The sequence below is a fragment of the Oncorhynchus mykiss genome, chromosome 30 (genome assembly GCF_013265735.2).
Source record: "Oncorhynchus mykiss isolate Arlee chromosome 30, USDA_OmykA_1.1, whole genome shotgun sequence".
In the NCBI taxonomy this organism is placed as follows: Eukaryota; Metazoa; Chordata; class Actinopteri; order Salmoniformes; family Salmonidae; genus Oncorhynchus; species Oncorhynchus mykiss.
In genome coordinates this window covers 40,658,370-40,683,446 of record NC_050570.1, presented here as the reverse complement: position 1 = coordinate 40,683,446, position 25,077 = coordinate 40,658,370, and the positions used below count along the sequence as shown (strand labels likewise).

The 25,077-nt window shown below is 44.5% G+C and overlaps 1 protein-coding gene across 8 annotated transcripts in view; it reads left to right on the top strand.

Moving 5' to 3' along the window:
• The window catches only part of LOC110521825 (microtubule-associated serine/threonine-protein kinase 2), a 167,918-nt gene that overhangs the window by 90,153 nt on the left and 52,688 nt on the right, over positions 1–25,077 (top strand). For all 8 annotated transcript variants that reach the window (XM_036969243.1, XM_036969242.1, XM_036969239.1 and 5 more), the window contains one exon: positions 23,879–23,954. In XM_036969243.1, coding sequence (XP_036825138.1) covers positions 23,879–23,954 — 76 coding nt within the window. The remainder of the gene's footprint in view (positions 1–23,878; positions 23,955–25,077) is intronic.

Here is a 25,077-nt window from a genome sequence, read left to right as displayed (position 1 = left end):
GCTCTCTATGGTCAAGGTGTGACAGTAGTCCAGGTGCTGCAAAACTAGAGCATGTAGGACCTGCCTTGTTGACAGTGTTGTTAAAAAGGCAGAGCAGCGCTTTATTATGGACAGACTTCTCCCCATCTTAGCTAATGTATCAACATGTTTTGACCATGGCAGTGGTCACCACAACTTGCTAAATTTCCACATTATTTGTCACAAGAATTAGTTGAGGTTTAGGGTTTAGTGAATGATTTGTCCCACATGCAATGCTTTTAGTTTGAAATATTTAGGACTAACCTATTCCTTGCCACCCATTCTGAAATGAACTGCAGGTCTTAAGTTAAGTGTTGCAGGGATTTCACTCGCTGTAGTAGCTGACGTGTATAGTTTTGAGTCATCCGCATACATAGACACGCTGGCTTTACTCAATGCCAGTGGCATGTCATTAGTCAAATTGAAAGCAGTCTTAACACATACACTTTTCAATCAGCAGACTATGATCGATAATGTCAAAAGTCTAATGTCAAAAGCCGCACTGAAGTCTAACGTTTGGTTCCGTTCACCTAAAAAAATCTGGTTGTTCGTGATCAACCGGTCACTGGGTAACGTAAACTCACCCCATTCCGTACGAATGTGCGCAACCGCAACATTCAAACGAGGCTACAAAGAAAACTAATGGGACTCTAGCGACTGTGTTGACGTCAAAATCGGGGGTTTTAACTACGTTTCTATTCAAGCATTGATCGACATGGTAATGGCTCTATAGTATTGGAGAAAAGTTGAAACAAACTGACCCTCCGTTACATCGTGACGTGTCATGTCGTAACGTACAGCACGCATAAAGCAACTATTTCTGGCTTACAATCTCTCTCCACTAGGTGTAGCACTTCTTCATACCTAGTAATTGTTTTGCGTCATCGTTGCATGCGATCATTATTCTCAAAGCCGCTATTTACTTCTAAGATCACTTTAGCACCGCCCTAAAAACCCGATTCAAATTCGACACAAACCTTCAAATAGATATGTAATGACACATTATATAAACTCTTTATAGTGTTGTATTTACATTTTAGAGGCGGTAAGGTGATAAGTTGGACAGATCGAGTGAAAAAAAACAATTTTCCCACACAACATCTCTCCTTCTCACTATCACGCATTAGTTTCGCTTCCCCACCCGCCATTTTTTAAAAGACCCGACGGGGCTCATTGCATGCTTGAATTATGCAGAAACGGGCAGCGTTTAGGTCATGTAATTGATTCTGTTGGAAAGGGGAGAAATTGTCAATGATATTGACATTACAGTTGATCTGGAAATATTACGTTTTTGGGGCGCTAAAATAAGGGCAATTGTACGGACCAAGGCGATGTACAAAAGTGGGTGAGTTTACGTTAGGGTACACTGGCAAGTCTCGACAAGGGCTTCGAATCCTAGGAAAATACTAACAAGATTACTTGTCTAGATGCGATACCATGGACATTTAACTATGTTGTATGATTTATGAATACCAAAGGGATATACAGTATATTGAACTTTATTAATTCAGGTCGACATCTTTTATAAACTAAGCTGTTGGGTCGTCAATCAAAAAAACAGTAAATAGCCTATGCGCCCTGTCTCCGTGGCTGGCTATAGGCCTATGAAACATGCAAAAGAAAACAAATGAATGTGCCACAAAACAATAATTAAGTGGCTTTCAACTCATCGTTACCACTTACATTACATGGGACGTGTAAATTCACTCACAGGAGACAATGAAGAAGCATCATGGTCTTCCCTCCTCAGTGAAAATAAATTTGACTGCAGCCAACCACAGCACACAAAATAACACAGGTACCGAGAGGCGGGACAGACAGCAGTGTTTCGCTGTCATTGCTTGCTTTGTGACTGACAGGCGCCTGTCCTATCAATGGATCACTAGAAAATGCATATCGTTCGTTCTAGCGGGAGAAAGGCTATACAGACTTTTCTGACTAGCAAATTGAAACTTTTAAATGAAAAGAAGACTAGTTAATTTCTGAAGTGGAAAAAGTAGCCGGCTGTCATTGAGTAGGGTGTCCAATCAAAAATGCATACTTTGATCATATGTTAATTTTGTAGATAATCCTCTGAGAAAACCAATGGTCCAAACCTTATGTCTCAATCATTATCCGTTCAAACGTTATTGGAGTTTTCACCTTTGTAGGATTAAGAATGAAGGTGACTAAGTTAAATCAATAAGAGGCCAGAGAAAAATAATGGTCAAAAATCTGGGAAATTACATTGCGTCAACTAGTCTGGATTAAGAATTAAGGCTACTAGCTACCTGTCAGGCTCACTTTCCTGTTGAACTCGTCATCTTTCTTCTCGAATACACAGGACATCAAATAATATAGAGGTAAGATGGACATCGATTTTGAGACATGACATGTATACACTTTTCATATTCATTTGAAATTCCTCTTCTTTTTCAAAGATTTCTCACAAAAACAAGCGTATCTCTGTGAAATGTCAATGGCGCACTGATGCCATGCTTTTTATTTTCAAAGCCTTTAACATTTAATTCAGCTCGTGTCATGCTAATTGAGCTTTTTGCCACTCGCGGAAACAACTTTGAAGACGACGACCACAAAATGTAAAATGAAAAATTGAAAACGATGACCACAAAATGTAAAAAAGTTACGAGAAACCTGCACAGCTATGTCAACAGAGCTCAGTTCTTATTATCGGATGTTGCGAAATCCGACTTAAAAAAAGATATAATGCTAATAATGTGTTAGAGAATGACCTCGTTGAATGATTCAGAACAATTATAATCATATTTGTCTTGGTAAAATTTATTTTATTAACATGAGTAAGTAAAATTTAAACAGCAAAGCGTGTTTCCACGCACACTGGGTAGAGTGGATGGACACCTTTCAATGAGTCTGTTACCGGATGTTTAGCCTACAAAACACTGTACATACAATAATTTATTTGCATACGACCCAATTAGGAGCTGAGAATACACACTGAGCTCTGCACAGTCAGGGCCTAGTGGCTCTGCTGTTCCTGTGACATTAGAGTGTGTGTCTGTGTGGATAGAACCGGAACCACTGCATGTGGAGACAACCGTTCCATGACATGGAAAAGTGCCAACACAGCATGGATCCACCCAGCAAGTCACACATACAGAGAACACTCATACACATTCAGCAAATAGTGTTCACTGGTTGTTTAGTCAGAGTCAACGCGTTACATACTGTAGCTCCTTGTCGCTGGGGATTGTGTACATGTCTGTGTGTGTGCGCTAGGGTTGTGAACGTTTTAACGTTAAAACATTTAAACAAAATTGGGATCCTTTACTGTTAAGAAAAATCCCTAATGGATAAACAATGTTGTTGTTTTTTTTCCTCCACTGAATTAAAATCAAAGTGCAGCTTGCTCGCCTGCTCTTAATCTTCGCTAATAATGTGAGTGTGTTCAGTCTTCAATCTGTTGCATGTAGAATATCCTAGCCTATTCATTGATGATAGACCCTGCTTTACTGAAGTTGCGAAATACAACATTCCATTGTGAAATACAGTTTTTGATTGTGGATAGCTTGACCTAGTGCAGGGTTCTGACTCCTTCTGCCTGGTGGCCGACCTGCCTATTCTATGTCCCTCCTCTCTCTCGCAGTCCCTCGCTAGCTCGCTATGAAAGATGTGAGCGTTTGTGTTCGCGGAAGTATGGCAACTAATCTGTCTCTGTTCCAAAAATATTGAATTTTAGGAGTCGATTCCTAGCAGAAGTTTTCTTTCTACTGAATGTCATGGTAAATCACAGTATTTAACAAACTTTAAAGTTATTATTTTAGGAGAGAGTGGTCTGCGCGCAAGCAGCATACAGGCAGGCTGCGTGCAGGCAGCTCAAGATTATTTGATTGACAGTTCTGCCCACCTAGTGATGGACGTTAATCCCGGCTCAGATGGGGCATTCCTATACAGACAAGAAAAATGCCCATTCAGTGGCGCTTCGAAACTATCTCCAGAGAAGGTTTCATGTCGGCGTTTGAAAAGCTGTAGTGTACCGTTACAGACAAACAAACATGCCATTGCCGAGGCGCTTTCAAGGGTATATGACTGCGGTAGATGTCACTTCATTGCCTGGCCCTAGCGGTCATGTGTAAAAAGACCATTATTCTGCATTGTGAATTGATGTGGAATTGTATGGTTATTTTTTTCTCTGAATGTTATGATGTTTAACCTCTAGCGTCTAGCCGAAAATTCAGTCATTACAACGCCGAACTTTTCTTCCAAATTAACTCCATAATATCGACAGAAACATGGCAAACGTTGTTTAGAATCAATCCTCAAGGTGTTTTCACATATCTATTCGATGATAAATAATTTGTGGCAGTTGGGTTTCTCCTCGGAAGCAAAGAGAAAAATACATGCAGCTGGAGATTACGCAATAATTGCGACGGAGGACACCAAGCGGCCACCTGGTATATGTAGTGTAAAATGGTCAATCTTCCAATGATATGCCTACAAATACGTCACAATGCTGTCGACACTATGGGGAAACGACAGAAAGTCTAAGCTCATTCGTGACCCATACACAGCCATATAAGGACTCATTGAAACACAGCGCCTTCAAAATCTGGGGATACTTCCTGTTTGAAATTTCCTCTTGGTTTCGCCTGTAGCATCAGTTATGTGGCACTCACAGACAATATCTTTGCAGATTTGGAAACGTCAGAGTGTTTTCTTTCCAAAGCTGTCAATTATATGCATAGTCGAGCATCTTTTCGTGACAAAATATCGCGCTTAAAACGGGAACGTTTTTTTATCCAAAATTTAAAAGAGCGCCCCCTATATCAAAGAAGTTAAACGTTTAGCAAAATTGTCCATTTGTCACATCCCTAGCATGTGCACGCACGCACCCACACCCCTCTTCCAAAGAGATAGATATAGAGAACAAGAGAAAATTGGAGGAGAGATAGAGAAAGGAGCTGGAGAGAATAACAGACAGGCAGACAGGAAATCACAGCACTGTCTCAACAGGGGCTGTGGCCCGTGTGTTCTTATTGGTGGATTAAGTTGAGCCTGGTGACATTTAGTGAAATGCAATCACAACCAGCTCATTTCTTCAACAGGAAATAATAAAACTGTATAGGCTGTCAAGCACACACGCTCACACGCATGCACACACACGCTCACACACACACACACAAACACTTTGGGTTGCAGGACATGCTGGAGGAGAGAAGCTATGATCTTGACCTCTGGCTTCTATTGACTTTTCTGTCATCGCTCCCTCTAGAGCACCCACACATGTGCACTCGGTGGCCAGTTTACTAGGTACACCACCCCGTTCACGAAAATGGTTCGCTCCCACAGAAAGTGAGTCACGTGGCCGGCTGTGGCTTGCTAAACTGAGCAAAAATATAAACTCAACATGCACAAACAACTTCAACGATTTTACTGAGTTACAGTTCATATAAAGAAATCAGTCAATTTGAATAAATTCATCAGGCCCTGATCTATGGATTTCACATGACTGTGCAGTGGTGCAGCCATGGGTGGGCCTGGGAGGGAATTGATCCATCCACTTGGGAGCCAAGCCACTGGGGAGCCAGGCCCAGCTAATCATAATTCGTTTTTCCCCACAAAAGGGCTTTATTACAGACAGAAATACTTCTCAGTTTCATCACCTGTCCAAGTGGCTGGTCTCAGATGATCCTGCAGGTGAAGAAGCTGGGTGTGGAGGTCCTGGGCTTACGTGGTCTGCGGTTGTGAGGCCAGTTGGACGTACAGTACTGCCAAATTCTCTAAAACGATGTTGGAGGTGGCTTATGGTAGAAAAATTAACATAACATTCTGTGGCAACAGCTCTGGTGGACATTCTTGCAGTCAGCATGCATATGGCACGCTCCCTCTAAACTTGAGACATCTGTGGTATTGTGAGGTGTGACAAAAATGCACATTTTTAGAGTGGCCTTTTATTGTCCACAGCACAAGGTGCACCTGTGTAATGATCTTGGTATGTCAGACCTGTCAGGTGGATGGATTATATTGGCAAAGGAGAAATGCACACTAATGGGGATGAGACACATTTCTGCACAACATTTTTGAAAAATAAGCTTTTGGTGCTTATGTACCATTTCTGGGATCTTTTATTTCAGCTCATGAAAATGTTGCGTTTAGATTTTTGTTCAGTATACAGTATCTTCAGAAAGTATTCACACGTCTGGACTTTCCCCACATCTTGTTGTCTTACAAACTGGGATTCAAATTGATTTAAATGTAGTTTTTGGGTCAACGATCGACACAAAATACTAATGTCAAAGTGGAAGGGGGAAATATATACTTTTGGGGTAAGTCTCTAAGAACTTTGCACACCTGGTTTGTACAATATTTTCACATAATTCTTCAAGCTCTGTCATATTGTTTGTTGATCATTGCTTAAACAGCCACTAAAGTCTTGCCATATATTTCCAACTCCAGTGTATATTTGGTCTTGTGTTTTAGGTTGTTGTCATGATGAAAGGTGAATTTGTCTCCGTGTCTCTTTTGCAAATCATCATCATCTGCTCATTCATCACTCCAGTGTTAATCTGCTAAATTGTAATTATTCGCTCCTATGGCCTATTTATTGACTGTCATTGACTTGTTTATTGTATTGTTGGCTTGTTTATTGTTTATTCCATGTGTAACTCAGTGCTGTTGTCTGTGTCACACTGCTTTGCTTTATCTTGGCCAGGTTACAGTTGTAAATGAGAACTTGTTCTCAACTCGCCTACCTGGTTAAATAAAGGTGAAATAAATTTTAAATAAAAAAAAACAGGCTGAAACCAGTTTTCCTCTAGGATTTTGTCTGTGCTTAGCTCTATTCTGTTAAATGTTTTATCATAAAAAAACATCCTGGTCCTTGCCAATGACAAGCATATCCATAGCATGATGCAGCCACCACCATGCGTGAAAATATGAAGAGTGATACTCAGTGTAGGTGTTGTATTGGACTTGCCCCAAACATAACGTATTGTATTCAGGACGTATAGTGACTGGGTGTATTTATACACCATAAGGTGTAATTAACTTCATCATGTTCAAAGGGATATTCATTGCTGCTTTTTTTGTACACATCAAATAATAGGTGCCCTTCTTTGTGAGACATTGGAAAACCTCCCTGGTCTTTGTGGTTGAATCGGTGTTTGAAATTCACTGCTTGACTGAGGGACCTTACATATAATTGTATATGTGGGGTACAGAGAGGAGGTAGTCATTCAGAAATAATGGTAAACACTATTATTGCACACCAAGTGAGTCCATGCTTCTTATTATGTAACTCTGGTAAGACGAGGGGTGGGGGTGTGTGTCTATTTGTCAATAACAACTGGTTCGCAATGTCTAATATTAAGGTAGTCTCGAGGTATTTCTCGCCTCGAGTGCCTCATGATAAGATGTAGACCACACTATCTACCAAGACAGTTATCATGTTATGGTGAGTGAATGAGGACCCAAAAGCGAACTAACTTAAACAGAGCTTCTTTAATAACCAAACATAGGTAGGCTCAGATAGACCGGCAGATTCCGACAGGACAGGACAAGGTTACAGCAAACATGACGATAGTCTGGCTCAGGCATGAAACACAAACAAGAATCCGACAAGGACAGGAACAGAAACAGAGAGAGATATAGGGACCTAATCAGAGGGAAAAAGGGAACAGGTGGGAAACGGGGTGAATGGGTAGTTAGAGGAGACAAGGAACAGCTGGGAGAAAGCGGGGGAGAAAAGGTAACCTAACAACGACCAGCAGAGGGAGACAGGGTGAAGGGAAAGGACAGAGACAAGACACAACATGACAGTACCCCCCCACTCACCGAGCGCCTCCTGGCGCACTCGAGGAGGAAACCTGGCGGCAACGGAGGAAATCCTCGATCAGCGCACGGTCCAGCACGTCCCGAGAGGGAACCCAACTCCTCTCCTCAGGACCGTACCCCTCCCAATCGACAAGGTACTGGTGACCACGGCCCCGAGGACGCATGTCCAAAATCCTGCGGACCCTGTAGATGGGTGCGCCCTCGACAAGGATGGGGGTGGGGGGGGAAGACGAGCGGGGGCGCGAAGAACGGGCTTAATACAGGAGACATGGAAGACCGGGTGGACGCGACGAAGGTATCGCGGAAGAAGAAGTCGAACTGCGACAGGATTAATGACCCGAGAAATACGGAACGGACCAATGAACCGCGGGGTCAACTTGCGAGAAGCCGTCTTAAGGGGAAGGTTCTGAGTGGAGAGCCAAACTCTCTGACCGCGACAATATCTAGGACTCTTAGTTCTACGCTTATTAGCAGCCCTCACAGTCTGCGCCCTATAACGGCAAAGTGCAGACCTGACCCTCTTCCAGGTGCGCTCGCAACGTTGGACAAAAGCCTGAGCGGAGGGGACGCTGGACTCGGCGAACTGAGATGAGAACAGCGGAGGCTGGTACCCGAGGCTACTCTGAAAAGGAGATAGCCCGGTCGCAGACGAAGGAAGCGAGTTGTGGGCGTATTCTGCCCAGGGGAGCTGTTCTGACCAAGACGCAGGGTTGCGAAAAGAAAGACTGCGTAAGATGCGACCAATAGTCTGATTGGCCCGTTCTGCTTGACCGTTAGACTGGGGGTGAAAGCCGGAAGAGAGACTGACGGAAGCCCCAATCAAACGGCAAAACTCCCTCCAAAATTGAGACGTGAATTGCGGACCTCTGTCCGAAACGACGTCTGACGGAAGGCCATGAATTCTGAAAACGTTCTCGATGATGATTTGTGCCGTCTCTTTAGCAGAAGGAAGCTTAGCAAGGGGAATGAAATGAGCCGCCTTAGAGAACCTATCGACAACCGTAAGAATAACAGTCTTCCCCGCTGACGAAGGCAGTCCGGTGACAAAATCTAAGGCGATGTGAGACCACGGTCGAGAGGGAATAGGAAGCGGCCTGAGACGGCCGGCAGGAGGAGAGTTACCGGACTTAGTCTGCGCGCAGACCGAACAAGCAGCCACGAAACGACGCGTGTCATGCTCCCGGGTGGGCCACCAAAAACGCTGGCGAATGGAAGCAAGCGTACCCCGAACGCCAGGGTGGCCGGCTAACTTGGCAGAGTGAGCCCACTGAAGAACGGCCAGACGAGTAGGAACGGGAACGAAAAGAAGGTTCCTAGGACAAGCGCGCGGCGACGGAGTGTGAGTGAGCGCTTGTTTTACCTGCCTCTCAATTCCCCAGACAGTCAACCCGACAACACGCCCCTCAGGGAGAATCCCCTCGGGGTCAGTGGAGGCTACTGAAGAACTGAAGAGACGAGACAAAGCATCAGGCTTGGTGTTCTTAGAGCCCGGACGATAAGAAATCACGAACTCGAAACGAGCGAAAAAACAGCGCCCAACGCGCCTGACGCGCATTAAGTCGTTTGGCAGAACGGATGTACTCAAGGTTCCTATGGTCAGTCCAAACGACAAAAGGAACGGTCGCCCCCTCCAACCACTGTCGCCATTCGCCTAGGGCTAACCGGATGGCGAGCAGTTCGCGGTTACCCACATCATAGTTACGTTCCGACGGCGACAGGCGATGAGAAAAATACGCGCATGGGTGGACCTTGTCGTCAGAGAGGGAGCGCTGAGAAAGAATGGCTCCCACGCCCACCTCTGACGCGTCAACCTCGACAACGAACTGTCTAGAGACGTCAGGTGTAACAAGGATAGGAGCGGATGTAAAACGATTCTTGAGGAGATCAAAAGCTCCCTGGGCGGAAACGGACCACTTAAAGCACGTCTTGACAGAAGTAAGGGCTGTGAGAGGAGCTGCCACCTGACCGAAATTACGGATGAAACGACGATAGAAGTTCGCGAAGCCGAGAAAGCGCTGCAGCTCGACGCGTGACTTAGGGGCGGGCCAATCAATGACAGCTTGGACCTTAGCGGGATCCATCTTAATGCCTTCAGCGGAAATAACAGAACCGAGAAATGTGACGGAGGAGGCATGAAAAGTGCACTTCTCAGCCTTCACAAAAAGACAATTCTCTAAAAGGCGCTGGAGGACACGTCGAACGTGCTGAACATGAATCTGGAGTGACGGTGAAAAAATCAGGATATCGTCAAGGTAGACGAAAACAAAGATGTTCAGCATGTCTCTCAGGACATCATTGACTAATGCCTGAAAGACAGCTGGAGCGTTAGCGAGGCCGAAAGGAAGAACCCGGTATTCAAAGTGCCCTAACGGAGTGTTAAACGCCGTCTTCCACTCGTCCCCCTCCCTGATGCGCACGAGATGGTAAGCGTTACGAAGGTCCAACTTAGTGAAAAACCTGGCTCCCTGCAGGATCTCGAAGGCTGAAGACATAAGAGGAAGCGGATAACGATTCTTCACTGTTATGTCATTCAGCCCTCGATAATCTATGCAGGGGCGCAGAGACCCGTCCTTCTTCTTGACAAAAAAAACCCCCGCTCCGGCGGGAGAGGAGGAGGGGACTATGGTACCGGCGTCAAGAGCTACAGACAAATAATCTTCGAGAGCCTTACGTTCGGGAGCCGACAGAGAGTATAGTCTACCCCGGGGGGGGGTGGTTCCCGGAAGGAGATCAATACTACAATCATACGACCGGTGTGGAGGAAGAGAGGTGGCCCTGGACCGACTGAACACCGTGCGCAGATCGTGATATTCCTCCGGCACCCCTGTCAAATCACCAGGCTCCTCCTGTGAAGAAGAGACAGAGGAAACAGGAGGGATAGCAGACATTAAACATTTCACATGACAAGAGACGTTCCAGGAGAGGATAGAATTACTAGACCAATTAATGGAAGGATTATGACAAACTAGCCAGGGATGGCCCAAAACAACAGGTGTAAAAGGTGAACGAAAAATTAAAAAAGAAATGGTTTCACTATGATTACCAGAAACAGTGAGGGTTAAAGGTAGCGTCTCACGCTGAATCCTGGGGAGAGGACTACCATCCAGGGCGAACAAGGCCGTGGGCTCCTTTAACTGTCTGAGAGGAATGTCATGTTCCCGAGCCCAGGTCTCGTCCATAAAACAGCCCTCCGCCCCAGAGTCTATTAAGGCACTGCAGGAAGCAGACGAACCGGTCCAGCGTAGATGGACCGACAAGGTAGTGCAGGATCTTGAAGGAGAGACAGGAGTAGTAGCGCTCACCAGTAGCCCTCCGCTTACTGACGAGCTCTGGCCTTTTACTGGACATGAAGTGACAAAATGACCAGCGGAACCGCAATAGAGACAGAGGCGGTTGGTGATTCTCCGTTCCCTCTCCTTAGTCGAGATGCGGATACCTCCCAGCTGCATGGGCTCAGCACCCGAGCCGGCAGAGGAAGATGGTAGTGATGCGGAGAGGGGGGCGACGGAGAGCGCGAGCTCCTTTCCACGAGCTCGGTGACGAAGATCAACCCGTCGCTCAATGCGAATAGCGAGTTCAATCAAGGAATCCACGCTGGAAGGAACCTCCCGGGAGAGAATCTCATCCTTTACCTCTGCGCGGAGACCCTCCAGAAGACGAGCGAGCAAGGCCGGCTCGTTCCAGCCACTGGAGACAGCAAGAGTGCGAAACTCAATAGAGTAGTCTGTTATGGATCGATTGCCTTGACATAGGGAAGACAGGGCCCTGGAAGCCTCCTCCCCAAAAACAGATCGATCAAAAACCCGTATCATCTCCTCCTTAAAGTCCTGATACTGGTTAGTACACTCAGCCCTTGCCTCCCAGATTGCCGTGCCCCATTCACGAGCCCGTCCAATAAGGAGAGATATGACGTAGGCGACACGAGCAGTGCTCCTGGAGTAAGTGTTGGGCTGGAGAGAAAACACAATATCACTGGGTGAGGAACGAGCGGCATTCAGTGGGCTCCCCAGAGTAACACGGCGGGTTATTGATTCTGGGCTCCGGAGATTCGAAAGCCCTGGAAGTGGCCGGTGGATCGAGGCGGAGATGGTGAACCTGTTCTGTGAGGTTGGAGACTTGGGTGGCCAGGGTCTCAACGGCATGTCGAGCAGCAGACACTTCCTGCTCGTGTCTGCCTAGCATCGCTCCCTGGATCCCGACGGCTGAGTGGAGAGGATCCGAAGTCGCTGGGTCCATTCTTGGTCGGATTCTTCTGTTATGGTGAGTGAATGAGGACCCAAAAGCGAACTAACTTAAACAGAGCTTCTTTAATAACCAAACATAGGTAGGCTCAGATAGACCGGCAGATTCCGACAGGACAGGACAAGGTTACAGCAAACATGACGATAGTCTGGCTCAGGCATGAAACACAAACAAGAATCCGACAAGGACAGGAACAGAAACAGAGAGAGATATAGGGACCTAATCAGAGGGAAAAAGGGAACAGGTGGGAAACGGGGTGAATGGGTAGTTAGAGGAGACAAGGAACAGCTGGGAGAAAGCGGGGGAGAAAAGGTAACCTAACAACGACCAGCAGAGGGAGACAGGGTGAAGGGAAAGGACAGAGACAAGACACAACATGACATATCATCTATATTCTTCGTAGCCGTCTATTTACCACCACAAACCGACGCTGGTACGAAGACCACACTCAAGGCCATAAGCAAACAAGAAAATGCTCATCCAGAAGTGGCGCTCCTAGTGGCCGGGGGATTTAATGCAGGCAAATTTAAATCCGTTTGACCTCATTTCGAGCAGCATGTCACATGTGCAACAAGGGGGAAAAAAAACTCTAGACCACCTTTACTCATCACACAGAGATGCGTGCAAAGCTCTCCCTTGCCCTCCATTTGGCAAATCTGACCATAATTCCATCCTCTTGATTCCTGCTTACAAGCAAACACTAAAGCAGGAAGTACCAGTGACTCTCTCAATGCAGAAGTGGTCAGATGACGCGGATGCTAAGCTACAGAACTGTTTTGCTAGCACAGACTAGAATATGTTTTGGGATTCATCCAATCGCATTGAGGACTATACCACCTGAGTCACCGGCTTCATCAATTTTGTGCATCAACAACATCATCCCCACAGTGACCGTATGTACATATCCCAACCAGAAGCCATGGATTACAGGCAACATCCGTACCGAGCTAAAGGCTAGAGCTGCCGGTTTCAATGAGCGGGTCACTAATTCGAACGCTTATGAGATATGCTATGATATGATATGCCACTATGGCCTCAGACGAACCATCAAACAGGCAAAGTGTCGATACAGGACTAGATTGAGGACTAAGATTGAATCCTACTACACCGGCTCTGACGCTCGTCGGATGTGGCAGGGCTTGCAAACTATTATGTACTACAAAGGGAAACCCAGCTGCGAGCTGCCCAGTGACGTGAGCCTACCAGATGAGCTAAATGCCTTTTATGCTTGCTTCGAGGCAAGCAACACTGAAGCATGCATGAGAGCACCAGCTGTTCCGGACTACTGTTTGATCATGCTTTCCATAGCCAATGTGAGCAAGACCATTAAACAGGTCAACATTCACAAGGCCGCGGGGCCAGACGGATTACTAAGACGTGTACCCAGAGCATGTGCGGACCAACTGGCAAGTGTCTTCACTGACATTTTCAACCTCTCCCTGACCAAGTCTGTTTTACCTACATGTTTCAAGCAGATCACCATAGTCCCTGTGCCCAAGAAAGTGAAGGTAACCTGCCTAAATGACTACTGGACCGTAGCACTCGTGTCAGTAGCCAATAAGTGAACTGAAAGGTTGGTCATGGCTCATATCAACACCAGCTTACCGCCCCAACAGATCCACAGGAACACCTATGTGAGTATGCTGTTCATTCACTACAGCTCAGCATTCAATACCATAGTGCCCACAAAGCTCATCCCCAAACTAAGGACCCTGGGACTAAACACCTCCCTCTGCAACTGGATCCTGGACTTCCTGACAACACCCTCAGGTGGTGAGGGTAGGCAACAACACATCTGCCATGCTGATCCTCAACACGGGGGCCCCTCTATGGTGCATGCTTTGTCCCCTCCTGTGCTCCCTGTTCACCCACGACTGCGTGGCCAAGCACGAATCCAACGCCATCGTTAAGTTTGCTGACGACACAACAGTGGTAGGCCTGATCACCGACAACGATGAGACAGCCTATAGGGAGGAGGTCAGAGACCTGCCAGTGTGGTGCCAGGACAACAACCTCTCCCTCTACGTGAGCAAGACAAAGAAAATGATTGTGGACTACAGAAAAATGAGGTCCGAACACGCCCCCATTCACATCAACGGGGCTGTAGTGGAGCAGGTTGAGAGTTTCAAGTTCCTTGGTGTCCACATCACCAGGAAACTATAATGGTCCAAACACACCAAGACAGTTGTGAAGAGGGCACGACAAAGCCTTTCCCCCTCAGGAGACTGAAAAAATGTGGCATGGGTCCTCAGATCCTCAAAAAGTTATACAGCTGCACCACTGAGAGCATCCTGACAGGTTGCATCACCGACTGGTATGTTAACTGCTCGGCATCCGACCGTAAGGTGCTACAGAGGGTAGTGTGTATAGTCCGGTACATCACTTGGGCCAAGCTTCCTGCCATCCAGGACCTATATACTGGGCGGTGTCAGAGGAAGGCCCAAAAAATTGTCAAAAACTCCACTCACCCAAGTCATAGATTGCTCTCTCTGCTACCGCACAGCAAATGGTACCGGAGTGCCAAGTCTAGGATCAAAAGGCTCCTTCACAGCTTCTACCTCCAAGCCATAAGACTACTGAACAATTAATCAAATAGCCACCTGGACAATTTGCATGGACTCTTATTTGTTTATTTAATTTAACTTTTAACTTCATAGGAACTTGACTCTGTACCGGTACCCGCTGTACATAGCCTCGCTACTGTTATTTTATTGTTGCTCTTAAAATATTTTTTCATATATATATATATATATATATATATATATATATATATATATATATATATATATATATATATATATATATTTTTTTTTACTACAGTTTATTTTAGTAAATACTTTCTTAACACTTATTTTTCTTAACTGCATTGTTGGTTAAGGGCTTATAAGTAAGCATTTTGCGCTAAAGTCTACAGTTGTAATCGGCGCATGTGACAAATAATAAAGCACATTTTTACTCCTGAACTTATTTAGGCTTGCCATAACAAAGGGTTTGAATACTTATTGCCTCAAGACATTTCAGCTTTTCCTTTTGTATTAATTTGGGCGAGAGAGCTCCTCTTCCTACTGCTGGATTTGTGGCTTCACACAGTTATCTCTGTCTCTCTCTCTTTTATCTCTGCCCTTCAGCCGACTGACTGTCTCTGCCCAGAAAGATGCTGTTGTGTTACTGTGGCAACAGACCTAGTACCACCCTGTCTGTGCCCCATCTGGCGTCCTCTCTGCCATCCCAGCCGTGTGCCACTGCAATCTGGGAAAACATGAACCGCTAACTAACTACAACACCATTAAGATAATGATCAACAAGTTTGCATCTGGTCCCCAGTTATACCTCACTTATACAAGTAACTTTACATTTGAGAGATATTAGTAAGATACTGCAATTAGCCAAATGCAGCCAGAGACCATATTTTAATAGCTTAAGGCTTCAAAAGTGTGATGGCTTTATAGTGTTACTTTGTGCTAATGCTGTGAAATAATTTGTCTCCTGACGGCTATAAAGACATAGTTGTGCTCCTGCTGTTGGTGAGGCTAGCAGAGTTGTAAAGTAACGTTCTGATACCTTATAACTCTGTGTGGGGGAGAGGGGTTCTGACTCATCGAGATTAATTAGCACACTCCTCTACTGCAGAGTGGGATTTTAAACTGCTCGCTGTCTGATTTCCCCGTGGCAACCCATATCTAAGAGAGCCACTCACTTCCAATGAGAGTTGCAGCCCTGTCAATCATCCAAAAAAACAGTTTATGTTCACTTCTGTCTGTCTACACACCGACCTACTGGATTGTGCTTCTCTTCTGCACTCCCTCGGTTAGTTCCTATTGCTGATAGTCAGTCAGTCATGTAGTCAATCATTTAGTATGTCAGTCATTTAGTCAGTCAGTCAGTGTTAATTCCATCTGATTCTCCCTCAGCTCTAGCAGCATATAGAGTTAACAGTTTAATCATGTCTCTGCTTTAGACGTTTCTTGCCTAATTACTTAATACTAATGAAATGGAGGACTTTTTTTTATAACTCTGAAAAATGACTTGGATTAAATAGACTCTCTCTCTCCCCCTCGCTCTCTCTCATAACCACATTATTTATCTCCCCCTCCCTTGACATCTCCTTTCCCTCTTGCTGTATCTCTCCTCCCTCCCTCTCTCTCAACTCAATTTATTTCAATGGGCGTTTATTAGCATGGGAAACAGTATGTTTACATTGCTAAAGCAAATCTCTCTCTCTCTCTCTCTCTCTCTCTCTCTCTCATTCGGTGGTGATCGTGAATTTCCCCAGAGATTCTGCTGAGAAAAAAATGGGGTCCACGCTGAAAAAGTTTGAATGCCACTGAGATGGAGGGATGTGTGTTAGTGATGCTCCGGTTGACTCATAACCGCAGCCCCTGTGGTTGTATCCGCAGAGCGGATAGGTTTAGATTAATTAAATATTGTGTGGCTGAAGGGCGGCTGTGTGGCGGATGGGTTGAATAAAGAGAAACAATACCTTAAAAAAATCTATGAATGTATAATCGCTGTGCAATTTATATAGGCTACATTGAGGTTTTTCATACATTATTTTAGGCTTTCTGGTATAAGTGCATAAGCCTAAGCTTCAGGGCTTAACTGTATGCGCCAAATATTGCTTTTGGGAACTGGCAGAAAAAGTTCACGTCAATCCACGGAGGTAAAAAGGACATTGTCTAAGTTGAACTCAATAAGAGAAACGCTGCGAAAGAAGAGTTGAAAAATAAAGAGAGGGGAGGGCCAGAAAAGTAATGTTTGGAAAAGATTTGGTCAAGTAGTAAAAGAGGATGATAGCAGTGCCGGCCTTGTTATGTGTGATGATTGTGAGGCGCTATCCAAATTTGACAGACACAAGACGGGCCTTTGACATGTCAAGGGAACGGTAGCCTACTGTTTAGATGGTGTTAAATCAAAACTGAAATCTGGACACTGACTGTAGATCTATAACCTCTCACATAGCCTTAATAATAACTCCTAGAATGAGAGTGAACCATTTGTTGCAGTAAAATTATGCACCAAAAGTAGGGAAAATTTGGACTTGGGAACAGGAGTGGAGAAATAGGCTGGAATTCTTTCTGCATCTTGAGAGAATGCAGTGTTCAGGTCTGCAGAGGTGCTGTCTTCATCATTAAAGTGTGACGACATGACTATCATGATTTATTTATCGAATAATTACCTACTACGTTTAATTATTACTCGATTAAATGAATCATGTAACTATTAACTCACTAGGAATTTGGGCCACCACGGGAAAAGTTTATTTAATGAGTTGCCGTTTCCCAAATTAACTCAAGAATATTGCGTCATACCAGTCATCAATCAATAATTTCTTCATATCAGTCTCATTCTGAATGTCTTTGACCTTGTACATCTGCACGAACCCTAACCTAAGTGATGAATCAGCAATACACAAATTGTCTTAATTATTTATTTACTAACTAACTAAATAATCACATAGAAATACATAAACACACACACACACACACGCTATAAGTTATTGATTACTAAAATAATGCATATGAAAGGTCCCTAGTGGACTAACCTGATATGACAGCTTGTTACACAATGAAAAGGGGTAGGGAAATGATAAAGAGCGGGAGAGACAAAAAGAGTGGACTTATCATACATACATTTGGAAACTACGCTCACCGTAAATATTTAGCACCCTAACAACCACTTATTCGGATTAGAAATGCAACAAATATTTACGCGTAGATGTCTTTCTCGGTCGTCTCTCTGTTGAAACCACTCAATCTGTCTATGGGGAGTAGTTCCCATCTATGGGGAGTAGTTTGATATAAGTCGCTGGATGTCCACCAGAAGTCACAATATCCTTCTTAGTTGTTGGCTTCTTTTGTTCTGGAGTGTTCTTAGAATGGATACATCAGGGGTGTATCACACGGTGGTGAGAGGGAACTGTTCTTCCCTCCCGTCTTGGTCAATTGTCCTAGACTACTTCACAATACCCAGTTGCAGACTGAGAATGTTTGACCTATTCCTTTTAGTCCTTTTAAGCACTCTGGCCTGAGTAGCATAGCCACTGTCACGGACTCCCCCAGTACTGCTGCTCATTCTGTGCACCAGTTCCGGAGGTCTATGTCAGCGGCCTCTAGGCGTTCATGAACTGTCTCATTACACACACCTGATTCCAATTCCCCTGATTAGTAATTGTCTGTATGTGCCCTCTGTTCACCATTGTCTTGTCGGTTATTGTTCCCATGTCGGTTGGTCTTGTGAGTACCTGTGCTTTGTTATTTCGTCTTCCGTGCTGCGTGTGTTGTGCACTTGTTATTACGGGTCTCGTCCCGTGTATTGTTGTGCACTTGTTATTACGGGTCTCGTCCCGTGTATTGTTGAGCATTTGTTATTATGGGTCTCGCCCCATGTAATGTATTGTGGGTCCCGTGTATTTTACCTCGCTCTTTTGTTTGGGTTACATCCCTGTGTTTTTGGATACGTGTTTGTTTTGGGCTTCGTCCCCGTGCCTTTTCATGGCATATTGTATATTTTGGGCGGAGTATTAAACCCCCCCCCCCCCCCCCCCCTTTTACAAATTCCTGCGCCTGTCTCCAATAATTTATACAACGTGACAGCTACTGACTGGCACAAGTTTTGCAAGAAAAAAAAAAAGTCAAAAATCACATTGTTATCTTTTCACAAATAGTTTCATATTTAATCATATGTTTTACAACATTTAGATGTAAATCTGATATATACATTGTGAAAGCTCTTAAAGTTACAATGTTTCCGTTATAACGTCTTTCTGATCATTTTAATGACATCACAAAATAGACATTCCTTTCCCATATTTCATCTGTCATCATTCCCAACATTATTTATGTTAGAAATATTGTTTCAGTGTCCATTGTTTGATGTTGAAGTTTTGGCGGCACGGTCTCTCTGTGTACCACAGCAGACATTCCATTCTCCCAAACTGATGAGCCAAAGGGAGAGTTTCTGCAAGGTATTTACTACCGGTCATTAAGTCATAAAATCGGCCCAACTCCATCCCTCTCATGACAGAAGCGTCATAAAAGCTGATCGTATTTCTACCACATAAAATATGCATCGAAGCCGAACTGAAACACGTTGTGTCATTTTTACATCTTTCTTTTTCTTTACCACCAGTCAAACTGATGTCATTTGGACATTTTGCATAGATAATCTTTTCCTTTTTTTTGTTGAGTTATTGTATTTTCTCTCCAGTCTCCGCAAAGACGTCTGTATGAGTGTGTTTGTTTATGTGGGAGGTAAAATGGGTCACTCTCACTGCGATAGCTAGCTGTCTGTCTGCATACATCTCTTCTTTCATGAGTGGCAACCCAATTAACATGACTCCAGGGGTGTAGAACGAGGATAGGGTTTCTCCCATCAGGGAAACACATAGAGTTGAGGAGGATTTTAGTGCTGAAATTCCCATAGGGCTCTCTAACAACTCTCATATCTCACACCATGGGCTCTCAAGTGCAAATGGAATAATACACCTCTGAATCGCTTTTAACCTTGATACGCACGCACGCACACACACACACACACACACACACACACACACACACACTGTGTCTTTGTTTCCCTGAAGTAAACTACAGTATCTCTCCTCACCATAATGTAATGTCATTCTTTGCCTGTGTGTATCACCCTGTGTGTCTGTGAATGCGACTTCATTTGAATAATGGTTCCCGCTCTCAGTGAGGTGTGTATCTATTCATCTAGCCCCCTGCCTGCTTGTATGCACTGTATCTATGTGGCGAAACACAGTGCAGAGTGATTGAGCTCATGCCTCTAAGCCTCCTAATAGCCCCTCTGAGGCCCCAAGCCCATTTAAAAACAGCTTTCACTGACAGGCCCCAGCCTTAACACACTGCTCAGTGTTACGCACTCCAAGTTCCAGGACACACATACACACCACATACTATATACACACACAAAGACACACTCACTCATACACACACACACGCAAGAGGAGCCAAGTGTTTCCTACTCCGGCAGATAGACAGGGAATTAATTAATAATTAATTAATATTTAAAGGCCCAGAGCAGTCAAAATGTCCTGTGTTTTGTATGATATTGTGAATCAAATTAACGAAATGAAATTAACACTGTTAAAGTGTGCAAAAAAAAATGTGATCAGTGTTATTTCCTGATAGTTGCTTGTTGAAAGTGCAATCTACACAGGACCGTCTAAGGGAGTTCAGGCTTGCCTGATGACATCACCTGGCGGTAAATTGGTCAATAAACCAATAACAAAGAGAGCTCCAAATCTCTCTGCCAATAACAGCTAGTTTTAAGTTGTCCTCTCCCACTCAGACCACTGTCAGACAGTCCTAGTAAAATTCTTGCTTGAGAAAGCTTTTTAGCTACAAAAAACTATTTTGGCCAAATTTGATAGAAAACTGTTACAGTAAGGTTTTTATTATTTATTTAACGAGGCAAGTCAGTTAAGAACAAATTCTTATTTACAATACCGGCCTACACCGGCCAATCCCGGACGATGCTGGGTCAATTGTGCGCTGCCCTATGGGACTCCCAATCACGGCCGGATGTGATGCATCCTGGATTCGAAACAGGTACTGCAGTGACGCCTCTTGCACTGAGATGCAGTGCCTTAGACCAAGGTACTTAATTGTAACCCAGAATGATTTGATATGGATATAAAAACAGCAGTATTGGGCCTTTAAAGGATCTGTTCTGGCGAAAATACATAATTGATGCAGGAGGGAGGGAGGTGGGGACCAACCCCCGGCACCCCGTCTGCTATGCTTCACCACCCAGTGAGGGGTGAGAGCAGCGCCCCACATGTTTCACCCTCTCCCCATCTCCCCTGTCCCACTCAGATTGATTGGGATGATTTATGTGAAGCGGATTTGGCTTTTCCATGTTGAGCAATTTGTTACGTCACACCCCGGATTTTCTCTATGTTGAGCTGTTGGGTACCCACAATGTAGGCTAATTAGCAGACAGACATTGAGGGTTCTATATATATACCCGAACTCCAGATCAATTAATCAACCCTGCTCTCTTTTACGCTTTCTTTCTCCCACCCCCCCCCCCCCCCCCCCCCTCTCTCCATCCCCACTCTCCACTGTCTGTACTGCTGTATGATTTAGTCTATATTGAGACAGTAGTAAGATGTTAAGTTCTGAGTAGCTTGTTGGTGTCCATCTTCTTTCTCTAATGGTCTGTAAATGCTTTATTCCTCTCATTCATCTCATTGCGCTCTGATTGTGCTGCTTGTTGCTGAGAAGAACCAGACGATTAGCAGCCCATTGATCAAACACCCCTTTCATCCGGATCCTCCCCGCCTCTCCTCTTGTCCTCTCCTTACAGCGTCTGTCCCTGGCTAAATTAGAACACTCCAACAAGAGCTTTGTGATCTCTGAAATACCCTTTCCTGTCGGAAATGAGGAAGACGAAGGGATGAGGAGGGGAGGAGGTGTGATGGGGGGACGTATTTGCTGTTTAGCGTATGCTGAAGGAGGAGTTGGAGGGTATACTGCATGTAGGCCCTATGCAGTACACACACACAGGGATGACAGAACAATAGTTTTCAGTAACCTTTCACATGCCAATAAAGGTTAAGGGTTTTCATCTAACCTGTGTGATTGTGGTGTTGGGTTATTTTTGCTGTCAAGCTCCTGCTCAGCACAGTCCAAGCTCTTCTCAGTCCTTGCACCCCAATGGTGCAAGGTATTTTCTGAAAACTGCATTGTTGGTTAAGGGCTTGTAAGTAAGCATTTCACTGTAAGGTCTGTTGTATTCTGCATATCTGACAAATACATTTGATTTGATTTTACCAGCTTCCCCCTGAAGCTAGGCTAGCAGAGTCCCTGACCATCTTCCGAAAGCACCTGAAACCATACATCTTCAAAGAGTATCTTAAATAATAATAAACAAATATATATATACAGTGGGGAGAAGCATTTAATTCACTACCAATTTTGCAGGTTTTCCTACTTACAAAGCATGTAGAGGTCTGTCATTTTTTATCATAGGTACACTTCAACTGTGAGAGATGGAATCTAAAATCCAGAAAATCACATTGTATGATTTTTAAGTAATTAATTAGCCTTTTATTGCTTGACATAAGTATTTGATACATCAGAAAAGCAGAACTTAATATTTGGTACAGAAACCTTTGTTTGCAATTACAGCGATCATACGTTTCCTGTAGTTCTTGCCCAGGTTTGCACACACTGCAGCAGGGATTTTGGCCCACTCCTCCATACAGACCTTCTCCAGATCCTTCAGGTATCGGGACTGTCGCTGGGCAATACGGACTTTCAGCTCCCTCCAAAGATTTTCTATTGGGTTCAGGTCTGGAGACTGGCTAGGCCACTCCAGGACCTTGAGATGCTTCTTACGGAGCCACTCCTTAGTTGCCCTGGCTGTGTGTTTCGGGTCGTTGTCATGCTGGAAGACCCAGCCACGTCCCATCTTCAATGCTCTTACTGAGGGAAGGAGGTTGTTGGCCAAGATCTCGCGATACATGGCCCCATCCATCCTCCCCTCAATACGGTGCAGTCGTCCTGTCCGGTATGCAGAAAATCATCCCCAAATAATGTGTCCACCTCCATGCTTCACATTTGGGATGGTGTTTAAGGGGTTGTACTCATCCTTCTTTTCCCTCCAAACACGGCGAGTGGAGTTTAGACCAAAAAGCTCAATTTTTGTCTCATCAGACCACATGACCTTCTCCCATTCCTCCTCTGGATCATCCAGATGGTCATTGGCAAACTTCAGACGGGCCTGGACATGCGCTGGCTTGAGCAGGTTTTCTTTGAGACTGTGGTCCCAGCTCTCTTCAGGTCATTGACCAGGTCCTGCCGTGTAGTTCTGGGCTGATCCCTCACCTTCCTCATGATCTTTGATGCCCCACGAGGTGAGATCTTGCATGGAGCCCCAGACCGAGGGTGATTGACCGTCATCTTGACCTTCTTCCATTTTCTAATAATTGCGCCAACCGTTGTTGCCTTCTCACCAAGCTGCTTGCCTATTGTCCTGTAGCCCATCCCAGCCTTGTGCAGGTCTACAATTTAACCCTGATGTCCCTACACAGCTCTCTTGTCTTGGCCATTGTGGAGAGGTTGGAGTCTGTTTGATTGAGTGTGTGGACAGGTGTCTTTTATACAGGTAACAAGTTCAAACAGGTGCAGTTAATACAGGTAATGAGTGGAGAACAGGAGGGCTTCTTAAAGGAAAAACGAACAGGTCTGTGAGAGCCGGAATTCTTACTGGTTGGTAGGTGATCAAATACTTATGTCATGCAATAAATTGCAAATTAATTACTTCAAAATCATACAATGTGATTTTCTATATTTTTGTTTTAGATTCCCTCTCACAGCTGAAGTGTACCTATGGTAAAAATTACAGACCTCTACATGCTTTGTAAGTAGGAAAACCTGCAAAATCGGCAGTGTATCAAATACTTGTTCCCCCCCTGTATATACAAAAAACACTGTCCTGAACCAACACTTGCACTTGACAACCCCCCTTCCAGCTCTGATTTTGCTGATAGCCACTTTATTGAGGAAAAGTGTACTTACTATGCCTGTGATATGTGATTGTCCCACCTAGCAATCTTATTAAGAGCGTCTACTACTGTAAATGACTCAAATGTAAATGCTAATCTATTGCGTAGTTTCACTACCTCTTATTACACACAATTCACTGACATGCCTATGTAGGGGGATTTTATATCCTTTCTCTCCCCTGGGATTAATTTACTAACTAACTAAGTCTAGAATCTGGATTTTGTTTCTTTTTATGCCGTGTTTAATTCTTCTCTCTTTTCTGCTTCTCTCTCCCTCTCTTTCTCCGTCTCTCCCAGGGAGCAGCCCTCTGGACAGCCCCAGAAACTTCTCCCCCAACACGGCAGCACACTTCTCCTTCGTTCCAGCTCGCAGGTGAGCCAGGGGGTCAAGGGGCAGGGTTTCCGTTTTGGAAAATGTGGCACCGGGCAATGTGACCGGGAAGATAACAATTTTCCGACCATTTGACAAATTTACCGCACCCATATGCATTGAGTGCGTAACCCGTTAGGTTGTCCAGCCACGGTGCTCAGAATGACAGAAATAGCATTTAGATTATGCTAATCCATCTTAACAAAACATGCAAGTCGTGTAATGAGGCAGCCAATTAAACTTAATTTTCAAACTTTTGCCAAAATGCAATTTGCGGGGGGGAAAAAACATTCTTAAACAGTGCACCTGATGCGACCGGTTCCGTATGTGACAGATGTGAAAATCTCAGAAACGTAGAAAGAGGGGGAATCTAAAGATGCAACAACTAGGATAGGTTGCTAATATGACTAGGATTGTGCCTCTGGCTTCTGGACAACCGAAGAAAGTTGATATGAAAACCAATAGAACAGGGGAGAAATGCTGGTTTCAATGACATGAGGAGGTCTTTAAAAAATTATTGACTCCACTTTTTTATGGTCGGATTTTGCCTAAGCTACTTTGAAGCAAGGTAAGATATGCCTCATAATATGAAGTAAAAGGCTCTGTCAAAATAGGCACTGTATGCTGTGTGCGTGTGATAAGTAAGATCAAATCAAATCAAAATGTGTTTGTCATGTGCGCCGAATACAGTAGACCTTACAGTGAAATGCTTACTTACAGGCTCTAACCAATTGTGCAAAAAAAGGTGTTAGGTGAACAATAGGTAAGTAAGGAAATAAAACAACAGTAAAAGACAGGCTATATACAGTAGCGAGGCTATAAAAGTAGCGAGGCTATAAAAGTAGCGAGGCTATATACAGTAGCGAGGCTATAAAAGTAGCGAGGCTACTTTTGAGTTAGTATGTACATGTAGATATTGTTAGAGTGACTATGCATATATGATGAACAGAGAGTAGCAGCAGCGTAAAAAGAGGGTTGCGGGGGGCACACAATGCAAATAGTCCGGGTAGCCATTTGATTACCTGAGTCTTATGGCTTGGGGGTAAAAACTGTTAAGAAGCCTTTTGTCCTAGACTTGACACTCCGGTACCGCTTGGTAGTAGAGAGAACAGTCTATGACTGGGGT